This window comes from Trichoderma camerunense (assembly GCF_050948025.1).
Source record: "Trichoderma camerunense strain CBS 138272 chromosome Unknown V8C40scaffold_4, whole genome shotgun sequence".
Lineage (NCBI taxonomy): Eukaryota > Fungi > Ascomycota > Sordariomycetes > Hypocreales > Hypocreaceae > Trichoderma > Trichoderma camerunense.
Window position 1 is genome coordinate 2,050,952 of NW_028145366.1, and position 17,451 is coordinate 2,068,402.

At 46.1% G+C, this 17,451-nt stretch overlaps 7 protein-coding genes and 1 non-coding gene across 8 annotated transcripts; 3 read left to right on the forward strand and 5 right to left on the reverse strand.

The window, feature by feature from the left end:
* Positions 1-198: 198 nt before the first annotated feature.
* V8C40DRAFT_285650 (glycoside hydrolase family 39 protein) lies at positions 199-1,799 on the reverse strand (the record flags this gene model as incomplete). The annotated part of the gene is made up of 4 exons (XM_083222413.1): positions 1,453-1,799; positions 1,098-1,405; positions 786-1,038; positions 199-732 (listed from the first exon to the last, which is right to left on the reverse strand). The coding sequence occupies exons 1-4, from the start codon at positions 1,720-1,722 to the stop codon at positions 199-201; spliced, it is 1,365 nt and encodes a 454-aa protein (XP_083076591.1). The 5' UTR covers positions 1,723-1,799.
* Positions 1,800-2,497: 698 nt separating this feature from the next.
* V8C40DRAFT_238126 (glycoside hydrolase family 16 protein) lies at positions 2,498-3,810 on the reverse strand. Its single transcript, XM_083214382.1, has 2 exons — positions 3,616-3,810; positions 2,498-3,499 (listed from the first exon to the last, which is right to left on the reverse strand). Coding segments are annotated over exons 1-2 (627 nt in total). The 5' UTR covers positions 3,617-3,810; the 3' UTR covers positions 2,498-2,873.
* Positions 3,811-4,403: 593 nt separating this feature from the next.
* V8C40DRAFT_285653 (transcription factor domain-containing protein) lies at positions 4,404-7,400 on the reverse strand (the record flags this gene model as incomplete). Its single annotated transcript, XM_083222414.1, has 4 exons — positions 6,223-7,400; positions 5,555-6,172; positions 5,126-5,485; positions 4,404-5,028 (listed from the first exon to the last, which is right to left on the reverse strand). The coding sequence occupies exons 1-4, from the start codon at positions 7,221-7,223 to the stop codon at positions 4,404-4,406; spliced, it is 2,604 nt and encodes an 867-aa protein (XP_083076593.1). The 5' UTR covers positions 7,224-7,400.
* Positions 7,401-7,945: 545 nt separating this feature from the next.
* On the forward strand, positions 7,946-9,830 carry V8C40DRAFT_285658 (MFS transporter; the record flags this gene model as incomplete). The annotated part of the gene is made up of 6 exons (XM_083222415.1): positions 7,946-8,066; positions 8,118-8,209; positions 8,278-8,340; positions 8,402-8,516; positions 8,571-8,888; positions 8,961-9,830. The coding sequence occupies exons 1-6, from the start codon at positions 7,992-7,994 to the stop codon at positions 9,828-9,830; spliced, it is 1,533 nt and encodes a 510-aa protein (XP_083076594.1). The 5' UTR covers positions 7,946-7,991.
* Positions 9,831-10,435: 605 nt separating this feature from the next.
* V8C40DRAFT_273590 (uncharacterized protein) lies at positions 10,436-12,135 on the forward strand (the record flags this gene model as incomplete). The annotated part of the gene is made up of 4 exons (XM_083220506.1): positions 10,436-11,359; positions 11,413-11,524; positions 11,598-11,953; positions 12,055-12,135. The coding sequence occupies 4 exons, from the start codon at positions 10,436-10,438 to the stop codon at positions 12,133-12,135; spliced, it is 1,473 nt and encodes a 490-aa protein (XP_083076595.1).
* Positions 12,136-12,212: 77 nt separating this feature from the next.
* Positions 12,213-14,581, reverse strand: V8C40DRAFT_165182 (S53 family peptidase). The gene is made up of 2 exons (XM_083211525.1): positions 12,903-14,581; positions 12,213-12,846 (listed from the first exon to the last, which is right to left on the reverse strand). Exons 1-2 carry the CDS (start codon positions 14,412-14,414, stop codon positions 12,373-12,375), a joined length of 1,986 nt encoding a protein of 661 aa, XP_083076596.1. The 5' UTR covers positions 14,415-14,581; the 3' UTR covers positions 12,213-12,372.
* Positions 14,582-15,753: 1,172 nt separating this feature from the next.
* V8C40DRAFT_238138 (Chloroperoxidase) lies at positions 15,754-17,119 on the forward strand. Its single transcript, XM_083214383.1, has 2 exons — positions 15,754-16,263; positions 16,326-17,119. The coding sequence occupies exons 1-2, from the start codon at positions 16,124-16,126 to the stop codon at positions 16,990-16,992; spliced, it is 807 nt and encodes a 268-aa protein (XP_083076597.1). The 5' UTR covers positions 15,754-16,123; the 3' UTR covers positions 16,993-17,119.
* A 135-nt stretch (positions 17,120-17,254) lies between these two features.
* On the reverse strand, positions 17,255-17,336 carry V8C40DRAFT_t61. Its single transcript has one exon. It is a non-coding gene; the product is annotated as a tRNA-Gly (tRNA).
* Positions 17,337-17,451: the final 115 nt, after the last annotated feature.

Consider the following 17,451-nt stretch of genomic DNA (forward strand, 5'->3'; position numbering starts at 1 on the left):
GGAGGGATAACGTTGAGTCTCGCTAACTGGGTCTAACACTATTGCTTGTACTAACTCAATCCATTACCGTTGGTCTGCAGAAGAGATTCCTCATACTAGACACTGACATACATAATTATATATTGGCATAAAACTATGAAGGACTAGCTGCATTTCTATTGACCGAGAACGACTCGAATTCTTCATAGCAACTCTTCTTCAAATGCGGAAAACTTCCCAGGCGTAGGCGCTGGTATTTACTGCAATCGTAGCTGGTATGACTAATTGGTTGTTTTGAAATGATAGCTGGGTGACGCCATGATCAATTGGCCCATCCACCTCTCCGCGAAGACCGGCAAATGGAAATTCTCGCGTTTGGACGTTGACCGTGCCCTGGGTATTAAAGCCAAAATCGGCCATTCCATCGACATTGATAGTGTAAGATCCAGTTTCCGTATGGGCTGAGCCAAGGATTCTCACTCGGTCGCTCGCAGTCGCGTATACATCAAAGAAGCCGTCAGCAGATGGAGTCGTTTCTACCCGGTTGCCAGTCATATTTGTGCCGTAATATCTGTACACTTGCCATTCGCCCGCGGGAAAGTAAACACCATCACCTGTCCTACCCAGCAGATCGGTCATGAAGTCGTGCAAAGATGGACCACCCGTCCAAACAGATCTGAGGCCGTGGATATTGTTGCGCTCGAAACGGGCCATAAACCAAGCGGAGCTGGCTGGAACCTGCTCTTCGGGAGACTAAATTTTGTTTGTCAGCTAGTTCTCAATACCGATAGAATGAAAGATCGTACGCCGTATTCATCAATGTTGATTGGACGGTCTGGAAGACCGAATTGTTGCAGCAACTGCTCAAAGACGCCCCTTGAGAAAGTGATATCGTCGCCACCAGATCCTCCTGATTGACGAATTAAATGCCAACAATACGTATCGGGAATCACATTTTGTGACCCAATCATGCTGAGCCAATCGGTCCACCAGACGTTATTTGGGTCCGGTTGTCCTGTAAAGGTAGGTCCAAATATTTGCGCCTCGGGAAGAATACTCCTATTTTCCTGGTTACTCCAGAGAACTCATCATAGATTCTAAGCACCTTGTAAACTTACCGCAGCGTATTATGCGTCCTGGCGTACATGTCCATGAATTGACTTCTGTCTCGGAGCCAGAAGCCACCGCCATCCGCTTCATTCCAGATATCCACGTTGATGGCAGTCGTCATATTATTAGCTCGCATATCAGAGACAACCTGGTTGAGGAAGCTGTCCCATGTACTCCAATCTCCATTATCCCCTGGGAAGAGGTCGGACTGAGATTCTGACCCATCCGCTCCCCATAAATCATGAAGGAGGATAATAAACTCGGCACCAAATTGGCGGCAAGTATTATAATTGGATAACATTGAAGCGAAACGAGGCTACATATCGTTAACAATAGTCGGGCTTATAGGAGTGGTTGACAGACCTGATACTGCTCTACACCATCCATATAGCCCTTGGCCGGGAGCTGAGCGCCTCCAGCTCTTCCATAATTGAATGCGATTTCGCTGTAGAAATGTGCGGGAATCTGATTTGGGGTATCCGGGATGCCGTAGAGGAACCCAGATGCAAAGTGCTGGGGTGCTCCTTGCATTTGACTCAGATTGACCGTAGCAGTCTGAGATTGGCGTTTTACAACCCTTGAGGCTAGGCCAAAGCCTGCTGCGCAGGTAACAAGCAAAAGATGGCGTACCATGATGACACAAAAATTGTCAATGTTTTACTGCCTGTTTCACAACCTGTGTCTGGTATCACACCTCTTCTCGATACAGCTGACTCTTTTTACGGGAAAGCAGCTAGATTTATAACTAGAGAATAGTCGTAAGATAGTGGAGTAAGGAATATCCGATGCCTGTTCTATGTCCCGTAGGATAATCATAAGATCCGTCACATATACTCGTATGTCAAAGAAGAGCAGTGAGACGGATTACTTGGGGCTTTGCGCGGAGGGTGGAGCCTGCCGCTGCCCGGCATTAGCACTCAAATTTTCATGCATAACCAGCTTGTATTTAGGCTGTGCCCGGAAGGATGGGATTGATCCTATGATTTCACTCGTATTGAAGCCAGCTCTCCACACTATCAGGCCGATATAAGGCGGGGTTGTGAGATGAGAAGCATGAATAGCTTTGTATCAGCCGTCGCTCATTACTAGTTTAGGAATGTCGCATCATTTTATAAGTCCGATGCCTGCCAGAGCGTTCATAGGGCTAAGCTATTCCTACTTCTATCATTTCTTACGACAGCGTCTGACCAACTCACGGAATGTATCTCTCTGCTATTCGTTCCTTTCACAACTAGCGGCCGTGCTGCTACGCCCGAGTTATTTTCGGTAGTACAATAATAAACAGTTACAGGGACATGACATGTCAAGACAAAGAAACCAAAATGCCTTGGTGGATATATCAGTCGCTTTTCCCACGTATCGTAGATGCAAATGCTAATTAGAAAGCAACTTATTATATCAATGCTGTGTCTCCACTTCGTAATCTGTCAATACTCTCAATCCCCTATCGTTCAATACGTGCGACAACTATAAAGATGACTGCCAGAGAACTGCATGCCTAATATTGGGTTTCCAGTACAAGGTCCTTCTCCACATGTCCTTTCTGGTCGTCATCTTTGAGAGCTATGCCGTTTTCCGCCTATTCAACTTGTACTGCGTTCAGGTAGATTAAATAAGGCAGTTTGAGTAACGACAAGTTTCATTCGATAAGTAGATAACGCAAAATTGAACACTGATTAACAGCATAACTCTGATCGGAGTTTGCAAGCTATGTACATCGAAGATATCTCAGTATCCCCATCCCTTCAAATGCTGAAAGTTCACAACTCTTCCTCACACGCTATTCAAGACTGCGTGTAAGATATCTGGTTGACCTGAAAGAATTCAGTAGATGCCGCGAGGGGACCGTTCAACCACTCCGGGTACCAAGCGTTGAGCTGAATATTCATAGGATGAATGGGCTGCTGCGATGGTGTATGAAATTGAGCTTCCAATGCCCCGTTGATGTAGAACGAGATAGCAGACTCTTGATAGTCAATCATATAGTCATTGTATCCGGCGCTTGGGTCCCAGGTTGGGAAATAGGGATGAACCCATTCCTTGACTCCCAGACGGTAAATTGTGAACGCAATCTCCCATTTGCCTTTGTTCAGATATACTTCGATGTCGATCTCGTCGCTGGTGGAGGTTCCCTGGTACATGAAAATACTCGAGATAATTCCAGGTAGATTTGGAACCTTGAAATTCGCAGCGACTTGGCCGAAGGAGTATTGCGCCTTCGATCTAATCTCTCCTCCATTATGAGTTCCCGCAGGAATCTCAAAGTTCAGCACGCCTCCACCGCTTGGATTCACATTGGCCGACTGCACAGAACCCAGCCCCTGCGCCCAGTCGGCCTTGCTCCATAAGTTTGAGTCGAATGTGGTGCAGTTGTCAACGAAGCTGGCTCCGGTCTGAGCTGGAAGCATCACTGCAGCAAGAAGCGTTAACGCCTTCAAAAACTTTGCCATTGTGTTCAAGACTTGTGTCTTTGAAATAGGTGTTTGTAAAGAGAAATTGAAGATATAAAGATTGAGAAAGACCCACTGAAGGCGGAGCACTGCGAATTAACTTGATCTCAGTAGTAAACAAAAGAGACACAGACAACCTATTTATATTAGACAACATCAAGTATCGCGAGGCAAACTAATAGGGGCCTCTGAGATGTCGAATGATTTCTCACCAGCCGCGTATTCGCTTGCACGATTGTGTTTGTTTTCGTAAACAATAATTACGACTAGGCTGCTTGCAGAAGGTTCTGAAGCTGAGTTCTTCGGCAACAGGATCGTATTTTTATAGTCTTTCTATAAGTAGCTTAGTGATTGCGTTAATTTTCGTATTGGCTATTTTTCTAACCTGATTTTCAGAGTATTGGTTGAAAATCGTTTCGATCCCGGCAGGATGTTTCCGCTTTCGAATCGTATTGCCCCTGTTAGGATGGTTAAGTACAGGGAAGAATCTCATTGGGGAAAATTTTGACCAAAAGAGACAAAGGAAAGAATCTTATTGGCGGTAAAAATTGCGGTGAAGCCACCAGTTATAAACAGGCTCAAATGTCTTTTTTTACAGCTCTCCTTTTAGTACTCCGTGCTCCTACTCATTTCAGTCATTTCTTTCCACCCCCATTATTCCTGACCAAAATCCTACCTTTAACAACGAATATATACCCCTGGAAACTCCCGTTAATAACGTAATGCCAACTCGTTTGATAATCAATATCCTCTGTGTACTAGTTGTTTAATAATCAATGTTCTCTGTGCACCTGCTGTTTTTAGTACACATCAATTAACGTGGGTGTCTCTTGTAAAGACTTATGCATTTGCTTTATCAAGTTGTCAAAACCAGTCCCAGATATCAGAGAACTCGTTGATATCGTCCAAAGGCGGACTCGTGCCCCCAATCAGATCTTTCACAGGGCTATATACATTCCCAGAATAATTCATCGATCCAAGGGCGTGCATCCATGACCCATTCAATCGCTCTTGGTGTAACCCTATCGTCGGCTCAGCCACCAGGGAGCTTCCTTGTGTAGGTGTCGGTACAGAAGCAACGAAACTTGTCGGTGCGCTAGAAGGTTCTGAGGAACCTTGAATTGGAGAGTCTTCAGTCTTGAGTAAAACATTCCGTGCTTGTGAGGTTGGTATGTAAAGACTTTGCTCGCTTCTCTGGCCGGTTTCATCCAGGAATGGACGTTGCTGTAATGAAGTTGCTCCTTTCAGCTCTCCACAGAGGCTTTGTGACTGTGGCAGATGTGCCGAGTCATTGTTTGTGCCATTTTGTGTGTGTAGCTTAAGATCGCGGTCTTTGAAATACGTCTTAGACGATAACGTAAATATCTTTTCTCCAAGTAAGGCGGTAGATACACCGCTCACAGAAGACAAATCGCATTGCCGAACAATGGGGGCATCCATCTCATATTTCATAAGCTTTTCGCGAATGTGGTCATACTTGATGGAGAGGCTGGAAATGATAATCTGCATGATCAGGTTAGGAAATTTGCTAAGTAAAGAAAAGAAACTATCGTCTTGCCTTGAAGATGGTGTTACTTCGTCGAGACTGATAGCTGCGCTTCTCCATAATATGGAGAAGTTTTCTTCCCGTGGCCAAGGATTCAAACAGCGTGTCTTCCTCGTACGAATCTTGATGCATAATCGTTATGTAAAGTAGAGTGAGCATGCAGCTGGTCAAGAATCGAATTGCCGGCCAACTGGCTTCTGTAAGCAATCCCCATCTACACATATCTTCGCACAGTTCGATGATGTTATGACAGGCTTGAATACAAGCAGACGCGCAGGGAGACACGCTTATACTATGCCGAGTTTTTGTGTAATCAGCGGTTTCAATGTCATAGTGCAGAAATGGTCGGTAGAGGCGGAGTTGGATGTAGGAATATGTCAACGCGAGAACGAACTGGGCTCTAATAGGGGTTCATCGGCAGCTCGTCAGCAAATGTCATGGTTTCTCAATAAAGCAGAGCCTCACTCACCGCTGTATGGCGGGCCCTTGGTAATACGTCCCTAGTCGGTAGCCCAAGGGTATCATTGTCGCCCACTTCTCTAATTCTTGCTCGATTTCATGGATTTTATCCACTCTGACAGTGTAGTTCATCGATCCACACACCTCAGCGCTGGCTCGGCCTTTCCGAGGGTAGATATCTTTCAGTACTTTGTGAAGGATGTTGTGTAGCCGAGAATAGCAAATCAACCCAGATGAGTAACACACTTCATTTGGAGGTTGCACTGTGGTTTTGCCCTTGTATATATAGGCATCGTTTAACTCCAAGGGTAATTCTTGGTCCAAATCCTCATCATTTACCAGGGTTGGAAGTCCAACGCATGTGGCGACTTCGGAAGAGAGAAGCTTCAAAGCCCAAAAGACTCTTTTACTTATCTCTCGAGATATCAAATCCTGGGTGTTGTTTAAGGATCTATGAAGTCCCATGCGTAGGGCAACCGACATAGAGGTACAAAGATAAGTATAACAGAACGGAGTTCGGGTGGTATATATAAGAAAAAGGTTCTTGAACACGATGGCCTGCATAGAAACGAGGTCATTGCAGCTTGCTATATCTTGCAACTGTTTGCTTTTAATGAAGTATCGAGACCTTGAAAAGTTAGTACATGTTGGTCATAAGAAAAGTTAAGGGATATATACGCTCTTGTAATCACCTCCTCGTACTCTAATCTCTCTGCAAATGGATCGACAAACAAGCTTCCATAGGCGAGTACTGCATAGAGAAGTGGCAAGAATCTTCTTTCTTTCAAGCTGTATTCGCGTGGTTCAAGTGAGTAAATCATGTTGAAAGAAAAGTCAAAGCTTGGTCGATGAACTATATGTAGCAGCACTTGCGCGTCGAAAGCAGCCTCCACCAGCTTCACTGCGTGATCTCTTCCTGGTAAGGGAACCTCATCAAGGCATCGCGCATCGCCTTGGAATAGACCGGGTACAGACCCATCGACGGGAATCCTTTGATGGGTCATGGAGCTGTCCCCGAGCTTTTCGATTAGGCCTTCCATGAATGTCCTGTCTGCAGATGTGCCATGGAATTCTATTTCGCCATGCTCAATAAAATGATGAGCCGTTGTACACTTCCCAATTTCTTCGGAGTCGGTCTTCTTGGGGGTGCCATTTTTATTGATATGTAACGGAGCTTTGATCGGTGGCGGTAGGGTAGGAGATGGAATTATTGTTGTGACATCGATTGCTGGGGAAGGGTAGAATTGGTTAGATTCAACGACTTTCAGTCGTTTTTCCATTGCATCTAGCTGAGAAGATGAATTTTTAGGCCTTTTGACAGCACGCTTTGAACGCTCTGAATATACACAATCTATCAGACTGTCAATTTTGCTCTGCCGAGCCAGGCTCGAAAACTCATTCGCCATACCTCGGAACGATATGCTACATTGGCCACATGGATCTCTCTTGTCGCATTTGACCTTGCGTCTGCGGCAAAAATCGCATGAGATCCTCTTCCATTCCACCCTGTGCTCTTCTCTAGACATTTGAGGGAGATCGACAGTTATGGGTGGCTGGAAAAGATATTTGTCTTTGCTGCCGCATCCATTTTGATTGGGTTGTTCTGATAGAGCAGGCGAAGGCACAACTGGCTGGACGCTCTGCGATGATGTCGCGTGGCTACCGTCCTTAGACGACATTGTGAACTTGGATCTCAGGCTGGTGGAACATATGCCGTGGCTGTGCTAATATTGGTCGCTGCCATCTGCAGTGATCCTTCACTTTTTTTGATGACTCAACTGTGGCATTATAAACTGGCACAGCAGTCTAATCGGTGATCAAATCAGCGACTCAGCAGAATCTTTCTAACAGATGACAGTTGTATGTTCTGGCACCTGGAGAGAAAGCCTGTGATGCTCCCATTGGGTATTACAGCTAGCTAATCGAAATTGCGGACTTTCGGAGCTCTTCATTCGGAGTCTAGCCTCTTTTACGGAAGACATCGTCCAACCAGATGCTCTAGAAGGACGATCTCCAAGCTGGAATGGAAACTCTCGCCCCCGCGTACCCGCTCTTTTCTGACTGCCGAATCGGCACCGATCTGACTGGTCGTCTGGTGATGCATTTCTTGGATAGTATTCCACACCGAACTTTAACAGCAGGGGCACCGAAACGAGGTACGCTAACCTCATAATCGGTCTTGACGGAGATTGTTAGAATCGCCCGCATAACATGGCAAAAACAAGTTTGCAAAGTGATCATATTTTCCATTACGTTTCCTTCTATAAAAGCATTTGCCACTGCATGAACCATGACTCTATCGAATTCAGCATTCAATCACACTTTCAGAGTGTTTATCTGTGAAGTGGCATTCGTTCAGGTTGCCTTGAATTCCAAAATATTCCACCATTCAAGTACACCACCCAATATTACATACGAACCGTGTAGCACAACAGACTATTTCCGATATGTCAGTCAAGGAATCAGATCAAGCAGAGCAATCAGATCGATCAGATCAATCAGAGCAGAAGGATACTGAAAAGGTAAGAATCAGTCTGTACAAGCAGTATCTCCAATGCTAAGAAGAAATACAGCAGCAAGAGACGAAAAGAGAAATCTATCCTGTCACTGATCTGGAAAAGGGTATTATCGCATGGGAACATGAAAAGGACCCATTGAACCCAAGGTAGGGCATACTTCGCTCAGGTTCAAGCAATGAATGAGGAATAAGCTAATATTTGAAATCACGGACAGAAACTATCCTCCCCTTAGAAAATGGTTCCTCCTCTCACTCGTGAGCGGCATCACATTGATTAGGTATGGTTGTACATTACACCATCAGCAGCTTCGAAAGCACGATAACTCAAGCCGTTCATAGTCCTCTAGCTTCATCAATCTTTGCCCCGGCTGTAGCAAATGCAGCAGAAGAGTTCAACGAAACGTCAACAACAGTGAGATCTTTAGGCGTAACGGCATACTTGTTTGGCTACGGGGTAAGCACAAAAGACATATTGCCTAGTATTTCTAGGAAGCTTACAAGCCAGTAGTTTGGTCCATTGTTTCTATCACCACTCAGCGAAATATACGGACGTCGAATCATTCTCAGCATTGCAACATCTTTTTTTGTTCTATTTCAGATTGGGTGTGCACTTGCGCCCAACTTTGACTCGATCATTGTCTTCCGCCTACTTACAGGAATAGGAGGATCTGCGTGCCTTACAATTGGGGGCGGCGTTGTTTCAGACCTCTTTGAGCCAGAGCAGCGAGGAGTCGCCATGGCTATATTTTCCGCTGGACCACTCTTTGGGCCTGTATTAGGTCCTATTTGTGGCGGATTTATTGCCCAGGGCGCCGGATGGAGATGGGTAGGCGACTACTTTTCCTCTTTAGCATCTCTTTATTCTCTTATGACCAGACCGTACTGATTCGCAACATAGGTTTTCTGGGTTTTGGTCATCGTAGGCGGCACCTTTACGCTATTTGTGATGATCTTCAACCGTGAAACGAACCCAGTCATCATTATCCAGCGTAAAACAGACCGCTTGAGGAAAGAACTTAACCGTCCCGAACTCCGCAGTTACTATGATGATTCTAGCAACCAGAAGAGTAAGACGGCACATTTCATGCATCGAATAACGACGCCTTTCCAACTACTGTTCCGATCCCCCATCGTTTTAGTTGTAGCGATCTATATCGCAGTCATATACGGTTGTCTGTATCTCCTTTTCACGACTGTCACAGAAGTCTTCCAGAACGTGTATCACTGGAGTGAGCAGATCAGCGGCCTCTCCTACATTGGATTGGGGATGGGATTCGTTGCTGGCCAAGTAGCATTTGGTCTATTGAGTGACAGAGTCCTTATCAAGCTCAAAGCTCGCAACAATGGTGTCTTTGAGCCCGAAATGCGCCTCCCTCTTACCATACCTTTCTCATTTTTTGTCCCGATATCTTTCTTCTGGTACGGCTGGTCTGTCAAGGCACAGACTCACTGGATTGTGCCAATCATCGGCTTGTTTCCATTCGCCTTTGGCATGATTGGAATATTCGGGACTTTGCAAACCTACGTTATCGACTGTTTCCCACGCTATGCGGCTTCGGGCATTGCGGCAATCACCGTAACTCGATCCTTTGCCGGTGCACTTTTACCTCTTGCTGGTCCACCAATGTATAAAGCGCTCGGTTATGGCTGGGGGAACTCGCTATTGGGGTTTGTGACCTTGGGACTAATCTCAATGCCAATCATGTTTAATCGCGTTGGGGCATCTTTGCGAAAGTCATCTCCTTTGCAAGAGAATGCAGCGAAATAATGCACGCGTACTTCTGTGGCATTGTTCTTTACGACGGACCTCATCCCGAGGATATACACACATAACTACATATTATGCTCTAGGAGCCCTGCATGAGATAGCCTGGAGCGGTATACTATAGACAATAGATTGCATAGAACATTTTTCTTTCTTCCGGCCGAGAATTTGGAAACACATCATATACAGTTTGAGTGATGTTTAACTGGCTTTAATCAATATTGATATTTTTTTTACCAATGCATACAAGCATAACTCGCTGGCGCCTTCATAAGTTCATCCTCGTAGACCATCCTCATTGTTGGTAAAAGTAATAGCGGGAAACTTGATAGCCTGCAGACAGTCTTGACACTGTCCCAATTAAAATTCACACTGTATTCTCTTTAAAGTGAGACGCGTCTTTTCACCGTAGTTTCGCGTCTCAAGTGACATCACGAGTAAACACCGATCGGCAATTGACGTCAAGTTTCCAGATGCTAAAGTAACTTGGGAACACAATCAGCAACGGAGCGAACGAGAATTAAATTGAGAATCATTCGGATTTTGAATTTTCGAATTTCTTCTTTCATTTCCACAGACATTGAGTTTCTATTTGCCCTGCACTCATCATGAAACGCTCTAGAGCCGCCTATACATACGACGTTGGTGGAAACCCCCCAGCAAAAAGAGCTGCAACTTCTACCAAGAAAGCTTCTGCTTCTACTAAGAAAGCTGCTACTACTTCTACAAAGAAGGCTTCTGCTTCCAAGGAAACTTCTTCCAGTGAAACAGCGCAGGCGACAGCAGCAGCAGCGCCGCCCTCACAATCTTCGGATGATCCATTTGGAAAACGCAGCAAGATACCGTTGGGACCGAAGGGAGAGCTTATGATCCCGCAAGTCCTGCCGAGCGAATGCTTCAAAGCCATTGAAAAGCTGCTTCTACCACCAGGATGGGTGCGCAATATAGATGCTACGCCAGATCGTTCGCTCAGTCTCTCAAACAGGCGATGGTGGGAGGCGAACGGCTTTTGGCTTGAATCAAATAAAAAGGCCCTTGGCTTGAATGCCAAACACTGGAAGATGAGAGAAGAGGCGTTTAAGGATGGTCCGCCTCTCGAAGAAGATGATGCAAATACCCCCGAAGAATTCATCTGCATTTACCCGCTGGAAGACGAAGAAAACTCCAATGACGAAGAAGAAGATGACGAAGAAGACGAAGACGAAGAAGACGAAGACGAAGATAGAGATAACAAAGATGTCGAAGGAGATGAAAATAAGGATGACGAAGTGGCAGGTAGCGGAAACAAAGAGAGCGATCCGCACAAGAATTGCAAGCATCCACCTATTGATGCTAAAGAGGAGGCCCTTCGCAAACGCGTGGGAAAGCTTGCTTCTCGACACCCAGAACATCTCTGGGTTTCTACTCTCGGTGGCTATGAGCGGTTTAAATGGTGGACTCAAGAAATCTGCAAGCGAAACCAAGACGATTACGCCATGTACATCTACAATGACTTCAGCTGGTATGGAACCATTGAAGTACTAGAGAATATGGTGAGCCACCCTGGAACAACATCGAAATCTTAGCGGCTAACTGTTGGTCATAGTTTGTGCATTTCGAAAAGGTTCTCAAGTCCAAGAACCATGAACCTTTGGACGTGTGGCGAGAGATTGAAGGACTTGCATTGCTTCTAAATAGCGGTAACGCCGCATTTGAAAGTGAGTTAATCTCCTCTATGCGGCACTGGACTCAGAGTATGTTTACTGACCGAGCTGTGTAAAAAAAAAATAGTGTGCGACGATGGTGAACGGTGTGAGCGAATCATCGAGCTCTTTGGATTCATGATAATTGCTGCTATCGACGAGCTTCAGAAGAAAGGCCTTTTCACCAAAGACTCCAAATTTCCCAACATTTCAATCATGCTGTCTCTTCTCCTAAAATATGCATGGATGATGGGTCGCGGCGGCTATGGCTTCGATGATAATATTGATTGGGTCTTTTACGTTGTTCAACAGGCCGAGGCTGCAGATATTACCTTGGGTGGGCCCTCTGGATTTGAAAAGACCGTGAAGGAGATCAAGGACGAACTTTCAAAAAAGACCGCAGCATCGCTTTCCAAGGTGGGGAAGGGCAAGTTCATCAACAAGGTATGTTGCTTTCTTGGTTCAAAGACTGGTTTATCCGCACAAGCAAAACTGACACAACTCTGTTTCATTGGTTCAAATCTTACGGCTCACGAGGCGGTGAGCAATATGTCATTGCAAAAATGCCTGCTGCCCAGAGAAAAAAGCACTCTCTTGGAGGCGGTGGAGGCGGGCTGATATTCTAGAAGTGCCGAGAGTGAGCGTATGTAAATGGATATCCTGTTAGACACGGCTGTACAATTGTAAATTACTAAGTTGATAGGCTTTGCCTGAAAATGTTATGATGTACATGATCCTCATAAAAACAAATCGCACAAAATAGCATCAGTCACTTGCCACAGTCCCATTGCCAATGATGTACATTATCCACATTGTTTCCCCACAAGTTGCTATTTACTCATATAAACTAGGAATACATAATTTCAAGGCAAGCTCAAGAACAACTCGAGCATCTTGGGATAGTTGGGTGTGCCCAATCCAGTAACAGGGTCCCATCCCTTGGTGGCATTGAATCCAAGGGTGCCGCAACCAGGGTTAGTTCCATTCGTGATGTCGTTCAACACTCCTGGGTTCTCGTACAGCACTGAGTTAATGAGGCCCAAGGGTCCCTTTCCTATCTTGATGCGCTCTTCGACAATGCGGTTGATGAGCGATGCGAAAATGGGTGCTGAAGCAGATGTGCCGCCAGAGAGCCCCTTCTGACCTTGCACCCAAACTGCAATGTTATCACCATTGGCTGCCACATCGGGGATGCCTCGTCCATTCCGGTTGTAGATGCCCGTGCTATTTTGGTATTGGCCATTTTCATAGTATGGGTATGACGGGTTGTATTTCTTGAAGTAGTTGGCAACGGCACTTTGTTGGTACTTGGGAATTGGGTAGATGTTGGAAAAGCCCTGTAATTGATCAGTAGATATTCTGTTATTGCTTGTTTCACGGATTCTATACTTACACCACCACTGCTGTAGTTGAAAGAAGGGCTAGGATCAAAGACAGCACTCTCAGGATCATGAACCGTCTTTCCTGGGTAGACCTTTGTCGCTCCAACATTTGTCAACCACGGGCAGCTGTTGGGGTGTGTGGGAGAAAAGACATCGTCATCTCGGAGACAGCCGTAGAAATCCGCATCAGTATCTCCAGGATAACCGCCCACTCCAGTATCGCCACTGGCTACAAAGACAGACACGCCCTGTAGAGCAAGTTTCAAGAATTCTTGGCACTGGCGCTTCTGGTAGTTTGCGGGGAGATCACTCTCTTGAACACCATATGAGATGGAGATTACGTTGGTAGGCTTGTAGACGCCACACATGAGTTGGCCTGTATAGCCACCTTTATGCGTCGTATCGGGATATACAGGATCCAGCGTGGGATCGTTGCCCGTCTCTCCAAAAGCAGAGTAGGTACAGTAGGAGCCATCAAGGGCATCAAAGAAGGTGTTGAAGACGCCAGTGAATTGTTGAGCATAGAATGCATCGTCGGTTTGGAAGAGGGTTGTAGTCTGAGGGTAGATGATGGGATATGCGAGTTCAAAGTCGAGGTTGCTTTCACCACCAGCGTTTCCTTGCGATACAGGAGCCTTGGCACCATCAATTGAGTCTAAAGCGGGATGAGTGCCGTTGGGAATGTATGGGGTGTATTCGGCGAAGAATGCATTAAAGTCTGGCTGGGAATAAACATCTCCTTGTTCAAAGACGCCGAGAGAGTTGTTCTTGCTGACTTTGGCGTGAGGATCAGGTGCTTCAAAGTTGTAAAGCGCTTGCAAACATTTAGGCGTAATGGTTTGATCGCAAGTTGAAAGATCGTCTGGTGTCGACTTCTTTGGTAGCTTAGGGAAAGGTCTAATTTGTTGTTGTCGGCGGTGAGGATTGAACTTGAATTGAGGCGCGACTGGTGACCCATCGAAGTCCCTTTTTCGAAGCTCCATGTCCATAAGAGTACCCTTTACGCCGGGGGTGATGTAATCGACATGTTCTGACACATGTTCTGGCAGATGATACTCATGAGTAGCGACTAGAGCGCGGTCTCGATCATCATGGAAGTATTTGGTATTCAGCAGGCTCTCAACTTCTGCAGCAGTGGCATCAAAAGCCAACCACACTTTGTTGTCACTGTGAGTGATTCTCTCTTTAGAGATACCCGACTTGATCAACCAAGCGGCCACCGTTTCAACAGCTTCATCGGAAGGCTTAAAGGCTTCAACCACCTCATCCAGAGTCCAATGTTTACCATATAAAGAAGAGCCAGGGTGAGAAATTTCCGCCAGCCAATCCTCTGCCTGCTCCTCTGCCTTGACATTCTGCTTCAAGCCTACTCTGACGGGAAGCACAACATCGGGTGAAACCCGTTTGTGTAACTTGGGATTCGGGACCCCGCGCTTCTCGTGGACGACATGGCCCCCGGGGATTGATCGACCTGAAGTCAACCCCACAAGAGCAGCAACCTGGATGGCAGATGAGAAGCGCATCTTGACAATATGGAGGGTGTAACAATTGTATCAGAGCGCCAACTCACTTACAAAGAGGCAAATCCAGCATTCATCGCGGTGCACCTAGGCGTAATTTATACATCTACAAGCACGGTCGGTACCATCTATCATGCCGCTCAGTCAAAGCCTGTTGGAGCTACGCTGCGATGATACTGTACTCTCACCTTGTACGGTCTATTCACCAACAATGGGCAGAACTTTTGATTCCCTTCTCCAACCACTCAGATATCGACCATTCAGCGATGAGCGATGCGAGCTAAGACAAATGCCTGCATAATCACACGGCAAGAAACCGCAGTGAGGTGATGGGCTGCTAGGTTGGTTCAGGAAGGTCAACTACCTGGCGCGCAACTCCGCCGAGGCAATGCTGGAATTTTGTCCCATTACGATAATCGCTCCGGCAATCGCAACAAGGAACCGGCATTATCGGCACTGTCGCTGGAACTTTTGAGATGCGAATCCAGATGAACCGATTTGCTTGTGACAAAGAGATAGCGTTAGATGTGTCAAGGATGGCGCTGCGATCCTAGTTGATTATGAGCTGTCTAAACCCGATATGGGTTTCAGCGTGGAGATGGAGTTGATAACAGAGAGCTTTCAAGAGACTTTAACCTGGGCCGGAAGAGTAAGGTAATTAGCATCTCGTATTGAATAAGATACATTCGTGAGTGATAAGATTCTACCTTCCTCGTATATAGCACTGCCACCGAAGATCAGATAAACAATTTTTCTCATCGGCTTGTTAACTGGACTGGATCGTCGTTACAAAGAAGCTTACCCGTCCCACTGCGCCTCATTGCATCCTTCAGTGCGCTAAGACTTGTTTCGCTCTACTGAAAAAAAAAGCATTACTGTAATATTACCTCAAAACATGATTCAATTGCAATCTTTGATCTGACTAGTTGACGTATTGCGGCCCATATCCTGGCAATTACAAGACTTGGATCACGGTTCTGGCTGCACACTAAGACGATGTGGGGTTTAACTGAGGTCGGCCATAATAATGAGTATTCTTAAGTGTATAAATGGCTCATGGAGATATTGTAAATTTCTTCACATGATCAAGACGTGAATACTATGACGTTACATTGGCTATTACGAAATGCATCCGGGCACTTGGTTCGTGCCTCCTCACTCGGCAACCAGTGATGCCAAGCATACCCATCAACAGGCCGCCTTTAATGGTCCACATCTCGCCAAGAGAAATATCACGATCCCGTGTGTTGGCCCTTTCACCTATACACGGCCCGGAATGTAGTTCCGGATTACTCTAAACGGCAACCGACCCGGCCGGCAGCCATCACAGCAAAACTGTCAAATCTCGGTTCTCGGCTGGTGTCATTAAGCTTCCGAAACCTCCACCAAGCGCTTTGTCACCCACCTCCATCAGCCTTAAAAGATAGCCTGAAGCTTCTTTCAGATATCCCACATAATCACTATGACGACCGCGCGTCTTCTTTGGGAATGCCCGCTATCTCAAACGGGAGTCAGGCTGCAAGATGGTCGGGCAGCTGCCACGTGATGATACGATTCGCTGCCACCACCAGCTGTATGTCAGATAACACACCTTATAAATAGCTGTTCATCTGGCCATTGATGCGGGGTATTGCTTTTGTTTGCATTTCTTACAAATTTCAGGCATATCTATCTGTTTTTGCACTGAAATCTCGTCCCAAAGATACCACACAATGGCCTCGAAGATTGCAATTGCTTCCCTGATTGCCTTATCGGCTGCTTCGGAGGGCCTTCGACCATGGGAGGCTCCTGGTCCTAATGACTTGCGGAGCCCTTGCCCAATGCTGAATACGCTGGCAAACCATGGCTATTTGTATTGACTTCTCTCCAATTGGAGCCAATTCTTCATCAATCAGAAGCTAATTGGAGTTCAAGACCTCACGACGGCCGCGATATCTCGGCCCAGCAGTTTGCCGATGCAGCTTTCGAAGTCGTAAATATTGATCCTATGGCCATCAAGCAGGTTGCAAATTACTTTCTCAGAGCTTCGAACCAAACTTCCATCAACTTGACAGACTTGAATCGCCCTGGCATACTACGGCACATTGCTTCTCTCACCCGAGACGACGTTACAGACCCTGATAGCGTGGATGTCACAGCATCTCAAGATCGAATTCACCATCTTATAAAAGACAGCGACACTGATTGCATTACCATTGCTTCGCTTGCAAAGACCCGCTTACACGTTGAAGATCTGTCTTCTCCCAAAGAGCTGACTCTGAAGGAACAGACCTTTGCATATGCCGAGGCAGGTCTCCTGCTGTTGACGATGATTGAAGGAGATGTTCCATCTGGATGGAGCTTTCCTCCAGCAACTGCATATTGTGCCCCAAAGAAACGAGTAGAAACGTGGTTGACGGAAGAAAGATTTCCGGAAGAGCTGGGGTGGAAGAAGTCAGAGCGAACGATTGGTCTCATGGACTTTGTGCCAGTCATAAAGGGCATTTATGAAGAAAAGAGACGGCAGGCTGGGAAGGGACCATTGTGGAGAGCCTTTGTTCCCTCATTTCTCCAGCAAGCAGGAACCGATAGCGAGCTATGATGAGCTTTGGCTTGGCGCGTGTGTTTTCTGATGTTTAATACCAAAAAGTACCTTTTGAACAACGGTTGTTATACTAATGCCATATGTGAAACGCTCTACTATGAAGAAGGAATCTGTCTTTGCAGAGAACAGAAGAAACTTTGAGTATTGAATTGTAGACAAAATATTTTTTCGCCCTGGTCAAGACATCAAGAAAAAAAAAAGACGATGTTTGGGCATCAATAAGAGCGGGGATGCGCAAAAAGATAAGGATCCAATGCAATGCGTAATCTGGGAATCGAACCCAGGGCTCCCCGACGTTGCTCGGATGGCAACGGAGAATTTTACCACTAAACCAATTACGCTTCGATGTTTGGGTGTTGAGATATTCTGATTGAGATTCCTGGCGTCGTTGGTGTTGTCTCGATCTCGACCATTGAGAGTGACTGGAATGCATAGACGTAAGATGCAATGGGGATC

Excerpts from the sequence above, each read along its gene's own strand:
- V8C40DRAFT_165182 (XM_083211525.1), bottom strand. The coding sequence starts at position 14,414 with ATGCGCTTCTCATCTGCCATCCAGGTTGCTGCTCTTGTGGGGTTGACT. Across the intron at positions 12,847-12,902 it reads TCAACTACAGCAGTGGTGGT|GGCTTTTCCAACATCTACCC; the intron begins GTAAGTATAGAA and ends GATCAATTACAG.
- V8C40DRAFT_238138 (XM_083214383.1), top strand. The coding sequence starts at position 16,124 with ATGGCCTCGAAGATTGCAATTGCTTCCCTGATTGCCTTATCGGCTGCT. Across the intron at positions 16,264-16,325 it reads CTGGCAAACCATGGCTATTT|ACCTCACGACGGCCGCGATA; the intron begins GTATTGACTTCT and ends TTGGAGTTCAAG.